The following is a 23,224-nucleotide window of genomic DNA, read 5'->3' as shown; positions in this document are numbered from 1 at the left end:
TGAAAGGAGAGTTGAAATTTTGAATGGTTGCACAGCAGACTTAACACTTGCTAGATCTTTACAAAATATACAAAAAAAAAGGGCTGCAGGGAAAAGCGTAATAACTACAGGCTGGTGAGCCTCACATCTGTGGTGGCTAAGTTGTTGGAAGGTATTTTGAGAGACAGGATCTACAAACATTTAGAGACACAAGGACTCATTAGGGACAGTCAGCATGGCTTTCTGAGTGAAAAATCAAGTCTCACAAATTTGAGTTTTTTGAAGGGGTAACCAAGAAGGTAGATGAGAGCAGTGCAGTTGATGTTGTCTACATGGATTTCAGCAAGGCCTTTGACAAGGTACCGTACGGTAGTTTGTTGCATAAGGCTAAATCTCACGGGATCCATGGTGAGGTAGCTAAATGGATAAAAAACTGGCTTGATGACAGAATGTAGACATGATGTAGAGTTGCCAGTGTTGATGACAGAAGCCAGAGGGTGGTTGTAGAAGTTATTTTTCAAACTGGAGATCTATGACCAGCAGTATGCCTCAGGGATCGGCATTGGGTCCGCTTTTATTTGTCATTTATATTAATGAGTTGAATGAGAATATAGGAGGCATGGTTAATAAGTTTGCAGATCACACCAAGATTGGTGACATACTGGACACTGAAGAACATTATCTCCGATTGCACCGGATCTTGATCAGTTGGGCCAGTGGGCTGATGAATGGAATTTAATTTAGATAAATGCGAGTTGATGCATTTTGGTAGATTGAACCAGGGCAGCTGTTACTCAGTTAATGGCCGGACACTGGGGAGAGATACAGAACAAAGAGATCTGGGGATACAGGTTCATAGCTCCTTGAAAGTGGAGTCACAGGTGGACATAGTGGTGAAAAAGGCATTCAGCATGCTTGGTTTCATTGGTCAGAACATTGAATACAGGAGTTTGGATGCCTTGTTGAATTTGTACAAGACATTGGCAAGGCCACATTTGGAATACTGAGTGCAGTTCTGTTCACCCTACTATAAAAAATATATTATTAAACTAGAAAGAGCGAGAAAGCGATTTACTAGGTTGCTACTGGGACTTGATGGTTTGAGTTATAAGGAGAGGCTGGATAAACTGGGACTTTTTTGTCTGCAGCATAGAAGGCTGAGGGGTGATCTTATCCAGGTCTAAAAAATAATGAAGGGCATAGATCAGCTTGACAGTCAATATCTTTTCCCAAAGGTAGGCGAGTCTAAAACTAGAGGGCATAGGTTTAAGGGGAGAGATACAAAAGGGTCCAGAGGGGCAATTTTTTCACATAGAGGGTGGTGAGTCTCTGGAACAAGCTGCCAGAGGTAATAGTAGAGGTGGGTACAATTTTGTCTTTTAAGAAGCGTTTAGACAGTTACATGGGTAAGATGGGTATTGAGGGATATGGGCCAAATGCGGGCAATTGGGACTAGTTTAGGGTTAAAAAAAAGGGTAGCATGGACAAGTAGGGCCAAAGGGCCTGTTTTCACGCTGTAAATTTTTATGACTCTAAGCAGATGTCTTAGTAACGGTAAAAGTATTACTGAAGATTTTGGGTTTGATCCCTTTGATCTGACTACATTGCACGTCCTAGACTAGTAAAAGCTGTTCATTCTAAAGTCTAAAGGGCACTGTTATGAATATAATTTGTTGCTATGCCAATGCTTGTAATCCAAATCACCCACAAATCCCGAAGGGGAGACGATTTCCCTCTAAAAAACAATCCATAGGCTTTTGCTTCTCCTGACACCCTCACCATGGTATTTCAAAAGAAAAACTCACTTTTATTTAACATGCAAGTCAAAGTCTGCAGTGTGTATGAATAAATAATTAATGTATAGATACTGAAATTTGTCACCCTAATTTTGCAAGACCTAAAATCAGTGGAACACCAACATTCTGTAACCTTTTCTTCCTGTACAACATGAAGGTTTTTAAAGTCAAGTCTGACATTACAGGCAGGTTAAATTTAATGCGGTCTGAAGTAATACATTCTAGCAGGAAGCATGAGGAGAGGCAATAAAAACTGAAAAATTACAATTCTAAAGAAGGTGCAAGAGTAGAAACACCTGGGGCTGTGTGTGTATAAATCATTGAAGGTAGCAGAGCAGGCTGAGAAAGGCATTCAACATCCTTAGGCTTAATAAAGAGGCTTAACATACAGAAGCAAATAATTTATGATGAACAGTTATGTAATTTAGATTCAACCTCAATTAAAGGATTGTGCCCAATACTGGGCAATCTATTGTAGGAAGGATGTGAAGCGTCAAAGAGGGTGCAGAAGAGATTTACAAGGATGGTTCCTGAGATGTTTAGTTATATAGATAGATTGGAAAAGCTGGGGCTTTATCCATAGAAGTGAGAAGGTATAGAATTTGATAGAAATATTCAAAAGCATGAAGGGTTTTAGGACAAAGTAGAAAAAGAGAAACAGGGATATCAATTTAAAGTGATTGGTAACAAAACCAAAAAAGTGACATGAGAGGAAGTTTTTTTTACCCAGTGAGCAGTTAGGTTCTGGAATACACTGTCTGAGAATATGGTGAAGGCAGTTCCAACTGTGGATTTCAAAAGGGAATTGGAGAAGTGTCTGAAGTGAAACACTTGCAGGGCAAGATGAAGAGGGAGGAGAGTGAGAGTAGCTATGTTGCTCTCGCACAGAGCTGACATAGACATGATGGACTGAATGGCAGAAGGAAACCATTCTATTATTCTATTTAATCACTATTCCTGATTTAGTTCCTCCCCTTTCAAAGCTGTCTGTGCCCTACACAGTGCACACTGTTCTTTCAATTAAGTTTTCAAGTTAAAAATAAGAAGTGATATTGTCAGTGGTATAAAAATCAAGTTCAAATTCCCAGCCTGTTTAGGATTTGGCTGGTGAAATATGACACCAGATCTGATCAGCACCTGGGCAAAGACTGAAGCATGATCATTCATTGCACAGTAAGTGATAAGAGTCCACAATTTTTTTTTACAACCAAATCCTAATCTTTCCCCATTTGGATCTGATACTCTCCAGTATTTGAGGATTTTAACCGCTGGTCTTAAAAAAGATCACAGACTCCAGAATTACTACTCCAAAGATACAACTTCATTACCTAATTTTTCACCTTCATTTGCTTAAGGAAATCACTTACATCTAATATGAACTGAGAGTGCCTTATCTCTCAATGTCTTCCATTTCCTCTCATCTCCAGAAGGTGATAACTTTTGCTACAGTACAGGTCCATGATCACCACTGACTTGCTACTCTATGTGAGAACTTATGACGTCCACAGCCATTAATGTAGGCACCACAATCAGCCCAATCCTATTCTCACTTGAATTTGTATTTTCCAACAGCAGCTTCTACATAGCACAAAGCCATAAGAAATAGGAGCAGGAGTAGACCACATTGCCCATTGAGCCTGCTCCACTATTCAATACCATCATGGTTGATTTTGGACTTCAACTCCATTTTTTGCCCACTACCCACATTCCTTAACTACTGAGAAACCAAAAATCAGTTTATCCCAGACTTAAATGTCCTCAATGAAGGAGTTAACAGGAACTTAGAGACACATTTTTCCTTCTTACTGATAGATACTAAGGCCCACTGCAACATCTATCTTTAACCACAACTGACATGAAATAACTCAGCACAAACTATCAATTTGAAGTAAAACACCACAGGGTGCACTGGGGGGGACAAACTGTGAAACATACAGCCCCATAGACATCCAATTTGCACTGAGTTAGCAAATATAAATGAAGACATTTCATTTTTTGCCACTAACTTCTCTCACCCACTTGATAAATACAAGATTCCCAACTGCAAAGAAAGAAAAAACCTTCACTTACCCAATGACGTACATGTCAATTCTTGCATCAACCGAATTCAGACCCAAAAGAGAGGTGACGTCATCAGGTGGAACAGCAGTGCCAACATTCCATGTGATTATTTGCATACTGTCAAAGTTAGAAATAAGTTTTAAAAGGAGGAAACAACACTGAAGCAGAACACTTTGAACAGGCATAAGTCCAGTTTTTTCCTTTTGTGTTGCTGAATAAGTGATATTGGAGTCTGCAGGGATCGGTGCCAGCTAAGAGGCTCAGAGATATAGTGGGTGTCACCTTGCTCAAAAGGGTGGCATGGCACAGGGGGCATGGAAGTTGCATGTGGGGCAACGGACAAGGATGGTTGAGTACTGGTGTTGTAGAAACGTATCAGCGTCCTGAAGTCTTGCTTCAAAACCTTTTGGTATCAGGAATACTTGTGCAGAACTTTCTCTAGTGCAAGCAAGTAGGTAAAATCCATGACAAAGTCTACTGCATATAGCGCATGGAAGTAAAAGACTTGAGAGACCATCTTTCCCCCTTCTATTTCACATTCTTTTCCTCAAATTACTTTATTTTCAGGAGGATCAGGTTTTACAATAATTCTCAACCTATTTGCTTTATTACTTACCTCAATATCCACTTATTTGATTTTAATATTAGATGCATATTTTGACACTCAATTTTCACTGCAAGCACTCATTGTTCCTATTTTTCAGTAATGTTTCATTCTGTTCTGAAAGTTCTTAAACACATAATTGCAAATAATGTAACTTTCTAACTAAAATATATTAGAGTAAACACGTTTGGAACAAGTAGATACACTATCAAACCCCTCATAATTTAAAAAACATCTTAGCTTTCTCTGCTCAAGAGCAGATGATCCCTACATCTCAAGACAGCAGCTTCTCAGCCTTGTGAATGTAACTATTCAAAGGAGTGACCTATTTGTTATGTATTAGTTGAAAAGTCTCCTTTCATTAAAAAAGGTTACGTCACTTGGAACTTCTTATTTAAGATTTTCCAGAACAGAATGAGAAATAATCAGGCATTTTAATGCAACTCTCCTCAGAATAATGGAAACACTTTTCATTCATCTTGCTCAACTCACTCAAAGGAAATGAATCTCAATGACGATTATATATTAATTAGGTGTTTAATAGTATTCAGATAGTGAGCATTAACCGGGGATTCATTTCTGCTTCCATATATAGAAGCAGGCTGTGACTGTGGGTCTGGAGGTGCATGTTTGTAACGTGCTTCTCTGTAATTAAATACTTACTGGTGTATAAAGACTCAGCTCCAGTTCAAGTGTTAAGTGTTAAATTAAAAGCGGAGGAATTTAGAGTAGCTAAGAGTAGTGGGCGAGAAGAGGATTGGGAGAGGTTTAAATGTCAACAAAGATTGACAAAGAAGTTGATAAAGAAGGGTAGAAGAAACTATGAAGCTGGGCTAGCACTTAATATAAAAAAGGATAGCAAGAGTTTTTATAAATATATAAAAAGGAAGAGGCTGGCTAGGGTGAATGTTGGTCCTTTAGAGGATGAGAAAGGGGACCTAGTGGTAGGGGATGGGGATATGGCTAAGGTATTGAATAACTTTTTTGTTTCTGTCTTCACGGAGGAGGACGTGAATAATTTGCCGGGTGTTAGCGATGGAAAGGTGGTAGGACTGGAGGGTCTCAATGACATTACTGTTACTAGAGAGGCGGTGCTCGACAGACTGGAGGGGCTGATTGTGGACAAGTCCCCAGGACCGGATGGAATGCATCCAAGGGTTCTGAAAGAAATGGCGGAGGTGATAGTGGATGCCTTGGTGGTTATTTTCCAGACGTCGTTGGATTCCGGGGAAGTGCCGGAAGATTAGAAAACGGCTAATGTTACACCGTTGTTTAAGAAGGGTGGCAGGCAAAAGGCGGGGAATTATAGGCCGGTTAGTTTAACGTCTGTGGTAGGTAAAATGTTAGAATCTGTCATTAAGGAGGAAATTGCGAGGCATCTTGAAGGGAATTGCTTGATAGAGCAGACGCAGCACGGTTTCATTAAAGGGAAGTCGTGTCTGACAAATTTACTGGAGTTCTATGAGGATGTGTCTAGGGCGGTGGATAGAGGAGAGCCGGTGGATGTGGTCTTTCTGGATTTTCAGAAGGCGTTTGACAAAGTACCTCACAAGAGGTTATTGCAGAAGGTCAAGGGACATGGAGTTGGGGGTAGGGTGTTAGCGTGGATAGAGGATTGGTTGTCAAATAGGAGGCAGAGAGTGGGGGTCAATGGGTGCTATTCGGATTGGCGGATGGTGACTAGTGGAGTGCCCCAGGGGTCGGTGCTGGGGCTCAGCTATTTACCATTTATATAGATGATCTGGAGGAGGGAACCGAGTGTAGGGTGTCGAAATTTGCTGATGACACCAAGATTGGGGGAACGGCAAATTGTGCGGAGGGTGTGGAGAGTCTGCAGAAGGATCTAGATAGGCTGGGCGAATGGGCCAGGAAATGGCAAATGGAATTTAATGTTGGCAAGTGTGAGGTGGTCCACTTTGGTAGGAAGAATGGTAGGAAGGACTATTACTTACGGGGCGAAAAACTGCAACAGGCGACGGTGCAGAGGGACCTCGGGGTCCTTGTGCATGAGTCGCAAAAACCCAGCTTGCAGGTGCAGCAGGTGGTCAGGAAGGCGAATGGGATGCTGGCCTTCATAGCGAGGGGGATTGAATATAAAAGTAGGGAGGTCTTGCTGCAGCTGTATAGGGCATTGGTGAGGCCGCAGCTGGAGTACTGTGTGCAGTTTTGGGCGCCGCACCTGCGCAAAGATATTTTGGCCTTGGAGGGAGTGCAGAGGAGGTTTACTAGGCTGATACCGGAGTTGAGGGGGTTGAGCTATGAGGAGAGGCTGAATAAACTAGGCTTGTACTCATTAGAGTTTAGAAGAATGAGGGGAGATCTCATTGAGACGTATAAGATGATGAATGGGATGGATAGGATAGAGGTGGAGAGACTCTGCCCGCTCATAAAAGACAGTAGGACTAGGGGGCACAGCCTCAAGATAAAAGGGGGGCGGTTTAGAACAGAGTTGAGGAGGAACTTCTTCACTCAAAGGGTGGTGAATCTCTGGAATTCTCTGCCCGTTGAAGTGGTGGAGGCTGCCTCGCTAAATATTTTTAAGACGCGGGTTGATGGGTTTTTGATAAGAGAGGGGATTAAGGGTTATGGGGAGAGGGCGGGAAAGTGGAACTGAGCAGCGACAGATCAGCCATGATCTTAATGAATGGCGGGGCAGGATCGAAGGGCTAGATGGCCTACTCCTGCTCCTATTTCTTATGTTCTTATGTTCTAATCCTTCATGGCCCGGTTATCTTAATTGTTACACTTGCTAATCTCAGTCACAGTTGTGGGAAGGGTGCTACGATTGGTCTTAGCTTTCCGAATTTGGGTTAGTTGGAGTCCTGTTTACTGTTTCTTAACTTATACTAGAAAACGGATATTAGAAGAGAGAACATTGGTTTGTGATGGTCTTCATGTTACAATAATCTGCCAAAATCTACACTTGTGTTAAAAAGGGCCATTAACAACAGTGATCGCACTCAAGCGCTTTGAAGTATTCTGAGCTTGTGAAAGGTGCAAGAAAGGATCTAACCATCACCCCTTTACACCCAATGGCATTAACATTGCTGGATCCCCCACTATTAACATGCTGGGGTTACCATTGACCTGGGAACGCCACCATTTGTAGGTTCCCCTCCAAGTCACTCACCATCTGGTTTGGAACTATATCACCATTGCTTCACTGTAACTGGGTCAAAATCCTGTAACCCCCTTCCTTACTGCACTGTGGATGTACCTACACCTCAGGGATAGCAATGGTTCAGGAAGGCAGCTCCCCACCATCTTCACAGCGGCAACTAAAAATAAATGTTGGCCTAACTAGTGATGCTCACATCTCATAAATGAATAAAAACATCTTTCTTTCCATTTGGGTGAGGCACTGGAGAGTTTAGTAGGCACACTGAACAATAGCATGACAGGAGTCATCATCTTCAGGACACAAGAGACAAAACTTCAGATGTAGGATCATCACCAAGATAGAGGCACACATTCACTGATGGAAATCTATCTGGTGAAATCTTGTCCACAGGTGGAAATACAGCTGACAGGAGTACAAAAAGCAAGGTGGGATAATAGCGACTCTGTAGCTTCAATACAAAGAAACGTGTATAAAAAAGTTGTTAATTTACCACTGAAGCACCAACATTCCTCTAGTGGATGAGAGATTTTGACTAAACAAAATTGGGAAAAATTACAATGTAATATAACTCATGAACTCCTCGTGTAGCTACTAATTATTTCTTATTTACCCTATAATCACATCTCAGTGACGTCAATTAGTATGAGTTCATTCGGATAGTTGTTTCCAGACACAGCAAATTATATAAAAAAAAGCTCATCGAGTAGGAGGCTGCAATTCAGATGACGTCAATAATTCTCTCAAACTGTTCTCAAGCTGACACCGCCTCCTCCTCAATTAGCTTGCTGCATTGATGCTGTTGGGACTCCTCACAAATTGAAAGATCAGGTAAAGGGTCATCAATGGGGAAGTTCTCCCAGTTTGAAAGAATCGATGCTATCACTGGGATTCAAAGTTGAAGTCACATCCGGCAGCCAATCTGACCTTGTAATGTCTCAAATACAATAACAGCAATACATCATGTTGCAGCTGACATGCAGTTCACTTATTGTTAAATAATAACAACTAGAAGCCTCTCCCTAGTCCCTTCTTAGGGCTGAGAGATGGTCATTTTTCTCATTCAATCCTCATGCCCAACAATTAACAATTCCTTCTGTTTTCATTATTAGGTATCGTTGACATTCAGATCACATAATACCTCATTCAAATCTGCTTTAACAGTTAGTTAAATTGGGAATTGTTGCTAACAATACAGCCCTTAACACCTTTCTTTCTACTGGAACACACAGCTCACTGTATATCAAAGGAATGCAATTTGCATGATTTTTGCTTTTTATATCTGATCACATCATATCAGAAGCTGGTTAATTTGAATCTGATTAGTTCAAAGGTACAACTGAAGGCAATGTTCCAATGTCTGCAGCCCAGCATTTTTCCTTTCCTTCACTGAAGGCATTCACGTTTATTGAGGTACAGCTCCACTATTCTGACCAACCCACAGTATCCCAGCCAGGTTTCACGAGAGCTTAAACATCAAATGTCAGGAAGTTTCTCAACTACAGAGAAGTAGAAGTACAGGAAGGCATGACGGCAAAATGGTCAGCACTGCTGCCTCACAGCGCCAGGGATCCAGATTCAATTCTGGCTTCGTGTTACTGTCTGTGTGGAATTTGTACATTTTCCTTGTGTCTGCTTGGGTTTCCTACAGGTGCTCCAGTTTCCTCCCATAGTCCAAAGATGTGAAGGTTAGGTGGATTGGTCACGTTAAATTGACCCTTAGGGTCAGAGAGATTAGCAGGGTAAACATGTGGGGTTATGGAAAATGGGCTTCGGTGGGATTGTGGTCAGTGCAGAGTCGATGAGCCAAATGCCCCCCTCCCGCATGTAGGGATTCTATGATTCTGGTGCCACTACTGCTCCATGTAATTATCTTCACTTCATCCTCACATATGAACATGAGAAATAGAATTCAGCCATTTGACCCTTCAAGACTGCTTCACTATTTAGTGTGCTCTTCCACATCAACTCCACCTTCCTACTCAATTCCCATATCCTTTATTCCACTTAGAATCCAAAAATCTATTGATCTCCATCTTCAATAAATTCATTGGCTGGGATTTTCGGGCCTCCTGAGGCTTGTAAGATTACTATCAAATAAACTGGTTGGACTCTAACCTGGTGTTGAGAGACTTCTTACTGGGTTTCCCAGCAGCAGAGGCGGCTTAGTATTGGCGGATCTTCTGGTCCCGCCAAAGGCAATGGCCATTTGTGTTGCACACCTATCCCATCAGCAGGAAACCCAACGCGGAAGATCCCACCAACAGGAAGAGGGAAAATCTCACCCATTGATAGAACTTTCTGGTCTCTTTCTGGACAAGTTGGACTGAAGGATTTGTTTCCATGCTGTAAACCTCTATGATTCTGGGATGGAGAATCCAAATATTTATAATCTTTTGAGTAAAGGAATTTCTCCTCATTTCAGATCTAAGTGGTTCTAGAATATCCACTGGGGAAGTATCTTCTCAATACCTATCCAATTAAGTTCCTTCAGAATTTTATGTTTCAATTAGATTACCTCACATTCTTCCAAATTCTCAGGTTTAAAGATTAAAGGTGGAATTTTTACACAATTGCACAGAGCACTGGATCAGATGTGAAAATTTGTAAAACTTGCTGGCTTCCCAGCTGCTTATTCTAGGCTGACCAAACAGCACTCTGTGTAATTTCAAGGTGCTGCTGCCCCAATCTTAAACTAAAGTTAAAGGCCCCCTCTTCCCCTCTCCAAGGACATTGGGACCCTCCACTCTCCAAACAGAAGCCCCCTCCCCACAAACATGGGGAACACTCCCAACCCTCACATGTAGAGGGACAACTCCCCTCACACCACTGAAAGACTGGGGCACCTACACACTCACAACAGGCAACAAGCATTAGGGTGACCTAACGCCCATTTTCCTATCTCTATCAGCAATGGGGTATTCCCGCTATAATCTCCACCCTCAATGCTGGCACAAGCCCCACCCCCATCATCCCCACACCCCCTACCTCCCCAGCACATACATAAAGGGAAGACCTCAATGGGACTACAGAAAGGGCCCACACTGGCATTGCCAACCTGCTCAGCCACATCCCTCACCACTCAGGAGTTATACTTACCTCTGCAACCCCGGCAAAGTCATCATGACTGGTTTTCATTTTGAAACCAGCAGTGATTTCTGTCAGTATGATGGCACACTGGCGATGTGGGGGGGGGGGGGGGGGGGGTGCACATTCAATGCTCTAAGCAGCAATGGCATTGAGCTGTTTAATGACATTAAAATTAAATCAATTTCGTGGAAATCAGGTTCATACCCTCATATGTTGCTGGCAGGGACGGGACAAATCCTGTTATGGCCCTCTCATGAGATTCAGCTGCTGAAACGGGATTGAGCCCAGACTAATGGGCCTCAGATTCGCACCCCAAGTCTCTCAATTACTCCCCAAGAGAACAATCCCATCATCCCAGGAATCAATCCAGTAAATACTCATTGTACTCCCACCAAGCCAAGTATGTCCTTACTTAGGTAGGAAGAACAAACAGTACTCCATGTGTGGACTCACAAGACCTCATAATTGCAATAAGATTTCTTTACTCTTATATTCCAATCCCTCATAGTAACGGTTAACATAACATTTGCTTCCCCAGTGGCTTGCTGTACAGGCATATCAACTTTCTGTGACTTGTGCATGAGAACTTCCAGGTCTTCTGAATCCCAGAGTCTCTCACCATTCATAGAACATTCTGCTTCTTTAATTTTTTCTTCAAAAATAGATAACTTCAGACTTCCCAAAATTTTACTCCTTCTGTCAGATTCTTCCCCACTCACTTAACTGTCTGAATGCTTTCACAGCCTCACTGCAAGTTCCCTCACTGCAGGTTGACTTCCCACCTAACTTTGTATCATGAGAAAACTTGAAGATATATGAAATCCTTTCATTTATGAGCTGAGGCATCGAATGTAAGAGCAGGAAGGTTATGCTGAAACTATATAAACCTTTAGTTAAGACTTAACTTGACTACAATGTTCTGATCACCTCATTACAGAAATTGCATTAGAGAGGCTACAGAGGAGATTTAGGAGGATGTTGCCAGGACTGGAAAATTGCAGCTCTGTGGAAATATTGAATAGTGTGGAGTTGTTCTCCTTGGAGCAGAGGCGGCTGAGGGGAGATTTGATTAAGATATGTGAAATTGAGAGTGGACTGGATAAAGTGGATGAAAGTGTTGATTTACTTTAGCATAGAGCTCAGTGATTGGGAGGCATGAATTTAAAATGATTGGTAAAAACAGCAGAGGGGAGATGAGGAAAGTGTTTTTCATCCATAGGGTTGTGGGAGGGGGTCTGGAACTCACTGCCTGAAAGAGTAGGATAGAGGCAGGAATCTGCAGGGCTACGAACCAAACACTAGAAAGTAGAATCAGGCTGGATGGCTCATTTTTTGGCCATGGAGGCACAATATATCAAGTGGCCTTTCTGTTTCCTGTCCGCCGTCCTTGTTAACATATTAGCCAAAATCCCATGAGCACTAATTTTGTGTGATAATTATTTGTGTGATGTTTAATGGAATGTTTTTCGAAAATTCAAACGCAACATTCGCTGGTTTCTCCTTTCTATCCTGCTAGCTACACCCTCAGAAAACTCTGAACAGTTTGACATACACGATTTCCCTTTCATAAATCCATGCTGACTTTGATCACATTATGATTTGGAGTTGCTGGCGTTGTATTGGGGGTAGGCACAGTAAGTAGTCTCATAACACCAGGTTAAAGTCCAACGGGTTTATTTGGTAGCACGAACTTGCGGAGCACTGTTCCTTCATCAGATGAGTGCAGGATTTGTTTCCCAAACATAGCATATATAGATGCAAACTCAATTACAAGATAAATGGTTGGAATGTGAGTTTTAACAGGTAAACAAGTCTTTACAGGAGCAGACAGTGAGAGCGGAGACAGAGTGAAGCACAGGTTAAAGAGGTGTGAATTATCTCCAGCCAGGACATTTAGCGAGTCATGGGAGTTACAGATAGTGTGACATGAACCCAAGATTCCGGTTAAGGCTGTCCTCATGTGTGCAGAACTTGACTATCAGTTTCTGCTCAGCGATTCTGTGTTTCAATCAGTGCTCCAAAACTAGGCTAATAACAGACTTTGCGTTTTGCCCTACTAATGTCAGGCTAACTAGTACATTGCTTCACTACTTCCAGAATGTTTGCGTCTTACACTTTGAAGAGAGATACAAGATGTTTGTTTCATGTCTCTGCCATTGCCTTATCTTCTATTGGAATTTTTCCTGTCTTTGTCTCTAAAGAACCCACATTTACTAAGCTAATCTCTTCCTTTTGCATACCGATCAAAGCTTTCGCAATCTGTATTTATGTTTCTTGACGGTTTAATTCCACATTCTCTATTTGTCAATTTCTTGATCATCTTTCGCTGATTCTACAATCCTCAGGTGCATTCTCTTTCTGGTATAAGCATCTTCCTTTAATCTAATATTATCTTTTAATCCCTCTGGTAGCCACAGTAGGACCATTTGTCCCATGGGGGTTTTATTTTTTTAAGGGATTATATATTTGTTTCAAATTATGAATTAAAACAATAACACGCATTTAAATTACTATCTGCCATCAAATCTTTGAATGAAGATTATGACCAGGAAGGAGCAGTTCTAGTGCAGCTGAACCCAGCCTGGCAACAGTGTGTTCTCTACAATGAATGCAAGCAGCAGAGTTGGCAACTGCCTCTGGACAAAGAATCCAGATTGCTGACCACATTTGTAATGCCAGTCATTATTGTTTCAGTATTTGGCCCTTTGTAGTAGTATCCACTCCTATAATTTTCCAGGGAACAATGTCTCACACTCTAGAAGGCATGGAAGAAATAATATGCCAAATGGACGACATACTTGTATATGGCTCTATGAAGGAAGAACATGGTTGCAGAGTCAGAACAATCCTGAGAGTATTACAGGATGCAGGTCTAACACTGAATAAAAATGTTAATTTGTCAAACCTATGATCAAGTTTCCAGGTCATAATGCAAGCTACTTGAATTACAATTGGTCCACAAAAGTTGGAAGTAATCAAAGAATTTCCACAACCCAGGAACACAACTGAGCATCAAAGATTCTTCAGGACGGTTAGGGTTCTTACCAAATATAGCAGAGATTAACAAGCCCTTGAGACAGAGAGTCAACTGTGGAACTGAATATGGATCAGCAAAATGTATTCAAAAGGATTGATTAACTTTTGATCCCTTCTGAAATCTTGGCATATTACAACCCAGAATTGCCACCCTTGGAAGTAATAGATGCATCATCTACCGATCTGGGAGTAGTTTTATTTCATGCGCAAAGAAATGGCAAATGTAGATCAGCCTATTATTCTCTAGGTCACATAGGAAAAGGTGATGGCAACATGGACATGCAAAAAAACTCCAGACTATATTATGGGATTGTGTTTCAAAATCAAAACAGACTATAACCCACTAGTCACCTTCTGAACATGAAAGAAATTGTGAAGATGTTGTCCAGGATCCCAGTGATGCAGACTGAGCTTGATGAGATATGACTCCATCACAGTATGTGAAAGGAATGTATCAAACAACAGCAGACACCCTGATGCAAATGCTATCAGATGGAACCAAAGGAACCAAACAAGAGGATTTATATTTCATCATCAATTACTGAAACTATTAAAAAGTTGCAGGAGATAAAACAAGCCCAGCAATGAGATGAAAAACGTCTCCAAGTACAAGAATATTTTCTGGAAGGAAGGCCAGGCTATGTCCCCATTAATCTAATACTATGACAGTAATTTAAACAGTGCAAGCATCTCACAATTATTGTCAATTTACTTGTGTTCAACAAGAGAACAATCAAACCAATAGATTACACACACAAATACAAATTATAATCATATATATATATACACACACACACACAAACATCAAATTGATTTAATATTCTTCAAAGATGTCAGCAAAATCCTCCAGGAATAACAAAATGTCATGTGTGAGCTTGGCAAACAATCTGAAGACCACATATTATTTGCTCCACAAAATAAGTCTTACTTGTGCTTTAAATAGCCAAGAACAACAGAACAACAATGACCTTTTACTTTTCCATCTAGGCCACGAGAATGTTTGGGAATTGACTTATTTGAATTTAGAGGGAAAAAAAAGGGGAAAACCTTCCTTTTTATCATTGATTACTACTCACAGTGGATTAAAGTAAAGCAGCAGCTTTACTTTAATCCCTTAAGAGAATTTATCCCAGATATCGTATTGTCTGACAGTGGGCCTCACTTTGCTAATGAACTATTCCACAATTTCAGAAACGAATATGGCTTCATTTGTGTAATCAGTTAATCTCGCTATTGTCACAGTTGAAACATGATGGAAAATATATATTCAACTGGGCTACTTAATAAAGTTTTTTTTGTGCTTTTCAAAATGGACAATTGCTGAGTTGACAAAGTGTCTTCAGCTGGTCACATGCTGCCTTCCCACAATTTCAAAGTTATCTAAGATTAATACGTCAAACATCCCCCACCCCTTGCATAGCATAAACATTCCAACCAAGTTAAACATGGAAATATCAAACACAGCAGATGTTCAGTCTGCTCCAGCCACCTTCAAACAAAGACATAAGAACATAAGAAATAGGAGCAGGAGTAGGCCATCTGGCCCTTCGAGCCTGCCCCGCCATTCAATAAGATCATGGCTGATCTGTCGTGGCTCAGTTCCACTTTCCCGCCCTCTCCCCATAATCCTTAATCTCCTCTCTTATCAAAAACCCATCAACCCGCTTCTTGAAAATATTTAGCGAGGCAGCCTCCACCACTTCAACGGGCAGAGAATTCCAGAGATTCACCACCCTTTGAGTGAAGAAGTTCCTCCTCAACTCCGTTCTAAAACACCCCCCCTTTATCTTGAGGCTGTGCCCCCTAGTCCTACTGTCTTTTTTGAGCGGGAAGAGTCTCTCCACCTCTATCCTATCCATCCCATTCATCATCTTATACGTCTCAATGAGATCTCCCCTCATTCTTCTAAACTCCGAGTACAAGCCTAGTTTATTCAGCCTCTCCTCATAGCTCAACCCCCTCAACTCCGGTATCAGCCTAGTAAACCTCCTCTGCACTCCCTCCAAGGCCAAAATATCTTTGCGCAGCCCAAACAACCCTTCACAGGTCCTAATCTCCAATAATGGTGCTAATGGCCCACTATTAACTGTTCTGACACAACGGTTTCAACAAGAGGGCCTTGTTTAACATAGGTAAAATCCTAACTTGTATTACTGTGGCCATATCCTGAACCCTCTTCCTTTTACCTTCTTGACCATTACTGTGACGAAATGTAGTGGATGTAGCAAAAGCTCTCTTGCAAAAAAAAACTTTATAAAAATAGCCCAGCTGATGTATATGTGTGTGTAAAAAGTAAACCAACCCTTTTATTTTATCTTACCTTGAGTTTGCTGTGCAAGAAAGGCAGCATGGCGGGACAGTGGTTCGCACCTCACAGCACCAGGGCTCCAGGTTCAAGCCTCGAGTGACTGTGTGGAATTTGCATGTTCTCCCTGTGTCTGCTCCAGTTTTCTCCGGGTGCTCCAGTTTCCTCCCATATTCCAAAGATGTGTACATTAGGCGCATTGTCCATGCTAAATCGTCCCTCAGTGTCCAAAGATGTATAGGTTAGGAGGATTTGCGGGTTTAATATGTGGGGTTATGGGAATAGAGCCTGGGTAAGATGCTGTTTTGGAGAGTCGGTGCAGACTCGATGGTCCGAATGGCCTCCTTCTACAGTTTAGGGATTCTATGAAGTTATTAATAAAGGATTAGAACATTCCAAACTTAATGGTTGGGGAATTCATGCCACCATTTACATGTTTAACATCTGTCATTGGGGGGGTTGGGGGGGTGGAGTCTTTCAGGTTAACATCTGCCATTGGGAAATTGTTAAAATCCATACTAAGAAAGTAGTAACAGGGCATTTAGAAAGTCAAAATGGAATCCATCAGAGTCAGCACAGTTTTATTGAAGGTAAATCATGTCTGACTAATTTGCTTCAGTTCTTCAAAGATGTTAGGCTAGCGCTTAATATAAAAAAGGATAGTAAGAGTTTTTAATAAATATATAAAAAGGAAGAGGCTGGCTAGGGTGAACATTGGACCCTTAGAGGATGAGAGGAGGGACTTAGTGGTAGGGAATGGGGAAATGGCTGAGGCCGTGACTAACTTTTTTGTTTCGGTGTTCACAGAGGAGGACGTGAATAATTTGCCAGGTGTTAGCGATGGAAAGATGGTAGGAGTGGAGGGCCTGAATGACATTATTGTTACTAGAGAGGCGGTGCTCGACAGACCGGAGGGACTGATTGTGGACAAGTCCCCAGGACCAGATGGAATGCATCCAAGGGTTCTGAAAGAAATGGCGGAGGTGATAGTGGATGCCTTGGTGATTATTTTCCAAACGTCGCTGGATTCTGGGGAAGTGCCGGAAGATTGGAAAACAGCTAATGTTACGCCGTTGTTTAAGAAGGGTGGCAGGCAAAAGGCAGGGATTATAGGCCAGTTAGTTTAACGTCTGTTGTAGGTAAAATGTTAGAATCCGTGATCAAGGAGAAAATAGCGAGGCATCTTGAGGAGAATTGTTTGATAGAGCAGACGCAGCACAGTTTCGTTAAGGGGAAGTCATGTCTGACGAATTTATTGGAGTTCTATGAGGATGTGTCTAGGGCGGTGGATAGAGGAGAGCCGGTGGATGTGGTGTTTCTTGATTTTCAGAAGGCCTTTGATAAGGTGCCGCACAAGAGGTTATTACAGAAGGTCAGGGGGCATGGAGTTGGGGGTAGGGTGTTAGCATGGATAGGGGATTGGCTGTCAAATAGGAGGCAGAGAGTGGGGGTCAATGGGTGCTATTCGGATTGGCGGTTGGTGACTAGTGGAGTGCCCCAGGGGTTGGTGCTGGGGCCTCAGCTATTTACCATTTATATAGGTGATCTGGAGGAGGGAACCGAGTGTATGGCATCGAAATTTGCTGATGACACCAAGATTGGTGGAACGGCAAATTGTGCGGAGGGTGTAGAAAGTCTGCAGAAGGATCTAGATAGGCTGGGCGAATGGGCCAGGAACTGGCAAATGGAATCAATGTTGGCAAGTGTGAAGTTGTCCACTTTGGTAGGAATAATGGTAGGAAGGACTATTACTTACATGGCGAAAAACTGCAGCATGCAACGGTGCAGAGGGACCTGGGGGTCCTTGTGCATGAGTCGCAAAAACCCAGCCTGCAGGTGCAGCAGGTGGTCAGGAAGGTGAATGGGATGCTGGCCTTCATAGCAAGGGGGATTGAATATAAAAGTAGGAGGTCTTGCTGCAACTGTACAGGGCACTGGTGAGGCCGCAGCTGGAGTACTGTGTGCAGTTTTGGTCGCCGCACTTACGCAAGGATATTTTGGCCTTGGAGGGAGTGCAGAGGAGGTTTACTAGGCTGATACCGGAGTTGAGGGGGTTGAACTATGAGGAGAGGCTGAATAAACTAGGCTTGTACTCGTTAGAGTTTAGAAGAATGAGGGGAGATCTCATTGAGACATATAAGATGATGAATGGGATGGATAGGATAGAGGTGGAGAGGCTCTTCCCGCTCAGAAAGGACAGTAGGACTAGAGGGCACAGCCTCAAGATAAAGGGGGGGGGGTTTTAGAACAGAGTTGAGGAGGAACTTCTTCACTGAAAGGGTGGTGAATCTCTGGAATTCTCTGCCCGTTGAAGTGGTGGAGGCTGCCTCGCTAAATATATTTAAGACGCGGGTTGATAGGTTTTTGATAGGCAAGGGGATTAAGGGTTATGGGGAGAGGGCGGGAATGTGGAACTGAGACACGACAGATCAGCCATGATCTTATTGAATGGTGGGGCAGGCTCGAAGGGCTAGATGGCCTACTCCTGCTCCTATTTCTTATGTTCTTATATCATGAACAAGATGGATAATGGTGATCCTGTAGATGTAATGTATCTGGAATTCCAAAAAACACTTGACAAGGTGCCACACAAAAGGTTAATACACAAGGTTAGTTCACATGGGATTAGGGCTAATTTGTTATCTTGGATTGAGGATTGGCTAGCTAACAGAAAGCATAGAGTCAGGATAAATAGGTCTTTTTCTGGTTGGCAAAATGTAACTAGTGGGATGCCAGAGGGTTTGGTCCTCAGTCCCCAACTATTTACAATCTATATTAATAACTTGGATGCAGGGAGAGTATGTTCCATAGCCAAATTTGCAGATGACACTAAAATAGGAGGGGATAGTAAGTTATGATAATAAAATAAGAAATTTGCAAATGGATATGGATAGGTTAAGTAAATGAGGCAAAATTTGGCAGATGGAGTTAATATGAATAAGTATTAGGTTATTCATTTTGATAGGAAAAATATAAAGGCAATTATTATCTAAATGGAGAAAAATTCCAGAGTACTTTAGCGCAGAGGGACCTGGGTGTCCTTGTGCATGATCACAGAAAACTAGCAGGTAATAAGGAAGGCAAATGGAACTTGGCATTTATTGCTAAAGGAATAGAATATAAAAGTACTGACGTGTACAAGCATTAGTGAGACTGCACTTTGAATATTGTGTACAGTTTTCGTCCCCTTACTTGAGGGGGGATGTAGTTGCATTGGAGGCAGTTCAGAGGAGTTTCACTAGATTGATTGCAGAGGTGAGAGGCTTGTCTTATGGAGAGACATTGGACAGTTTAGACCTATACTCTCTGGAGTTTAGAAGAATGAGAGGAAATCTAATTGAGATGTACAAGATGATAAAGGAGATTGACAAAGTAGATGTGGAAAGGATGTTTCCTGTCATAGGGCAATCTAGAACTAAAGATCATAGTTTTTGGATAAGGCATGACAAATTTAAAACCGAAATGAGGAGAAATTACTTCTCTTAAGGGTTGTGAGTATGTTGAATGTATTTCCCCAGAGTGTGGTAGATGCCAGGACATTGTGTCAATTTAAGGAAAAGGTGGATAGATTTTTAATTATTTAGGGTTTGAAGGGTTATGGAGGGTGGGCAGGAAAGTGGGGTTGAGGCCGAGATGAAATCAGCCATGATTGTGTTAAATGGTGGAGCATGTTTGAGGGGCTGAATCGCCTGCTCCTAATTCTTAAGTTTTTATGTAAGATTGGTATCTGTGTGCACTTGTGAATGAATGGCAGTTGGTTTAAATTTGTCATTGCGGCTTTCAATTTCTGGCTGAGCACCACCCTGAAGGCTTGTACGAGTGAGCCGGCGGAGAGAAAAAAAACACTTCCTGAAGTGCTAAGCTCAGTCAGAGGCACTCCTGTACAGTTCTGTTGTGGGTCATGACACTGTCTCACTATAAAGCAAAGTGCAAAGTACCAACCTCATAGCCCGAGCACAAGAATTAATTGCTGAATATTGCAGTACCTTGGTTGAAGATGCTGCCCTCAAGCTACAGTTTTGGTTGCATCAGGAAACAAAGAGCTAAAGTAGATGCCTTCTAATGGTGGAATCCCTTGAGCGCCTCCTTCATGAATGGCTGAACTTTACAATGAGTAAGCAATTACCTAGCCTGTGTGCTCAAAGAGCAGCAGCACACAGCTCCTATCTGATCAGACTCAAATTCCAAGGCCAAACTAACCCGGGTAAACCCATTTGAACAAATTCCAGTCCCAGGTCAAAGGAAACCCAGATGAGAAAGATGATCCACAGTTGGTCTCGGGCCCAAGATGTGTACAGTCTAAAAGCAGCAAGTCACTGCCTCCCTCTCCTCAGCATTCTGTTACTGATTCAGCTGCAGCTTCCTCTGTCCCTTTTCATTAGGCACAGTGAGACTATTCTTAGCTTCTAGCTTATCAGACATTCCACCTCAGGAGAGCAGTCGGAATGTGGCTGACAGGGCTAAAAACAGAGCTGTATTTTCCAAAGCTGCAGTTAGGAGGGAAAACACCATCTTCCTGGGAGGGTTTCGCTTTCCCTTTCTAATAAAGGTAATTGTGACAGGCAAGACGCACTCTGGGATTGTTCCAGATTAAAGGTGCATATTTCTGAAAAATATCATGGCCACTCTCATAAGCTCTATTCCCCTGTTACACTGAGCTGCTCAAATGGTTATCGATACAGTGCAAAGGCAGATGGTATTTGAATTATTTATTATATGAAATTCTCCTTTCTCACAAATACTGACAGTAGGCTGGGTATCTCGAGCAAAATTGTCAACGATGGACATTCATCAAGCTCCAAAATCACCTTGAAATTAAAAGCTTGCCCCCTTCTCATCTGGAGTCTCTTATTCTTGCCAGTGTATAGAGTCCTAATTCCAATAACCCTCTGATAGCTCACCCAAGTCACGATTCCTCATTTAAGAGACCAGACATGAGCATCCGTGACTACTCCACTACGGGAAGTATCACGTAAGAACATAAGAAATAGGAGCAGGAGTAGGCCATCTAGCCCTTCAAGCCTGCCCCGCCATTCAATAAGATCATGGCTGATCTGAAGCGGATCAGTTCCACTTTCCCGCTTTCTCCCCATAACCATTAATTCCCTTGTCTGTCAAAAACCTATCTACCCGTGACTTAAATATATTTAGCGAGGTAGCCCCCACCACTTCAACGGGCAGAGAATTCCAGAGATTCACCACCCTTTGAGTGAAAAAGTTTCTCCTCAACTCCAATCTAAATTGTCCCCCTCTTATCCTGAGGCTGTGCCCTCTAGTCCTGCTATCCTTTCTAAGCGGGAAGAATCTCTCTACCTCTACCCTATCCAACCCCTTCATTATCTTATACATCTCTACAAGATCCCCCCTCATCCTTCTAAACTCCAACGAGTACAGACCCAGTCTATTTAGTCTCTCTTCATAGTCCAACCCCCTCATCTCCGGTATCAGCCTAGTGAACTGCCTCTGCACTCCCTCCAAAGTCAAAATATCCTTGCACAAGTGCGGAAACCAAAACCGCACACAGTACTCCAGCTGCGGCCTCACCAGTGCCCTGTACAGTTGCAGCAAGACCTCCTGCTTTTATATTCTATCCCCCTTGCTATAAAGGCCAGCTTACCATTCGCTTTCTTGATCACCTGCTGCACCTGCAGACTGGGTTTTTGCGACTCATGCACAAGGACCCCCAGGTCCCTCTGCACCGTAGCATGCTGCAGCTTTTCGCCATTTAAATAATAATCCCTCCTACTATTATTTCTGCCAAAGTGGATACACTTTGCTAACATCGTACTCCATCTGCCAGGTCCTCACCCACTCGCTCAGCCTATCCAGATCACAGGCAAACTCGCCTAGCTCTTCAACATCACTAACTCTGAAATTATAAACAAAGGCTTCACTTTGGATGAATTAGTGAAGGCCGTGATTAGCTGAGCCTTAAATAACAGGGACATTCCAACTTTGTTCCAACTGGTTTGTTGAATAAGTTCGGATGAAAAATCAAACGGTTGTTGGAAATACTCAGCATGTCAGGCAGCTACTGTGGAGGGAGAAACAGAGTTAAATGCTTCAGATCAATGATTATCCAGTAGAACATGAACTCTGATTTCCCCTCTGCTGATACTTTCTGGTCCACTGAGCCCGGTCAGGTCAAAGTTTCAGTAGAGGAACATGTGGCAAATAGTGACCACAATTCTGTAAACTTTAGGATAGTAATGGAAAAGGATGAGTGTTGTCCTACAGGTAGGGTGCTGAACTGGGGGAAGGCTAACTATAGCTGGATTAGGCAGGAATTGGTGGCCGTTGATTGGGAGAGGCTGTTTGAGGGTAAATCCACATCTGGCATGTGGGAGTCTTTTAAGGAGCAGTTAATGGGGCTGCAGGACAGGCATGTGCCTATAAAAAGGAAGGATAGGAAAGGTAGGATTCGAGAGCCATGGATAACCAAGGAAATTGAGGGTTTGATCAAAAAGAAAAGTATGTTAGGTCCAGGCAACTAAAAACAGCAGAGCACTAGAGGAATATAGAAAAAGTAGGAAAGGACTCAAATGGGGACTTAGAAGGGCAAAAAGGGGTCGTGAAATGTTCTTGGCAGCCAGGATTAAGGAGAATCCTAAGGCATTTTATTCATACATTAGGAACAAAAGAGTTGTCAGGGGGAAAAAAAAGGACCTCTCAGGGACCAAGGAGGTAGGGGAGATCCTAAATGAATACTTTGCATCAGTGTTTACAAAGGCAAGTGACGTGTTGACTGGGAGTGTCTCAGAGGGAAGTGTTGACCCGTTAGAGAAAATCTCCATTACAAGGGAGGAAGTGTTAGGTTTTTTATGGAACATTAAAACTGACAAATCCCCAGGGCCTGATGGCATCCATCTTAGGCTGCTTAGGGGGACAAGAGATGAAATTGCTGGGCCTCTGACAGACATCTTTGTCTCTTCATTGGACACAGGTGAGGTCCCTGAGAATTGGAGGATAGCGAATGTGGTACCATCTTTTAAGAAGGGTAGCAAGAATAACCGGGGTAATTATAGGCCAGTGAGCTTGACATCCATGGTAGGGAAATTGTTGGAGAGGATTCTTAGAGATAGGATGTATGCGCATTTAGAACAGGATAATATCATTAGTGATAGACAGCATGGTTTTGTAAGAGGGAGGTCATGCCTCACAAATTTGGTGGAATTTTTTCAGGAGGTGACAAAAACAGTTGACGAGGGTACAGCCATGGATGTCATCTATATGCA

General features: G+C 42.4%; 1 protein-coding gene across 3 annotated transcripts in view; it reads right to left on the bottom strand.

Moving 5' to 3' along the window:
- Positions 1-23,224, bottom strand: part of inpp5jb (inositol polyphosphate-5-phosphatase Jb) — a 90,376-nt gene that overhangs the window by 52,618 nt on the left and 14,534 nt on the right. For 2 of the 3 annotated variants that reach the window (XM_080208172.1, XM_080208174.1), the window contains exon 3: positions 3,846-3,953. In XM_080208172.1, the coding sequence (XP_080064298.1) occupies positions 3,846-3,953 (108 nt within the window). Of the gene's footprint in view, positions 1-3,845; positions 3,954-19,975; positions 20,074-23,224 lie in introns of those variants that run through there. The other variant, XM_080208173.1, reaches the window with a different exon arrangement.

This window comes from Carcharhinus amblyrhynchos, chromosome 20 (genome assembly GCF_965287045.1).
Source record: "Carcharhinus amblyrhynchos chromosome 20, sCarAmb.v2.hapA, whole genome shotgun sequence".
Taxonomy (NCBI): domain Eukaryota; kingdom Metazoa; phylum Chordata; class Chondrichthyes; order Carcharhiniformes; family Carcharhinidae; genus Carcharhinus; species Carcharhinus amblyrhynchos.
Note: the sequence above shows the minus strand (reverse complement) of the source record. Positions and strands in the feature narration are given on the sequence as shown.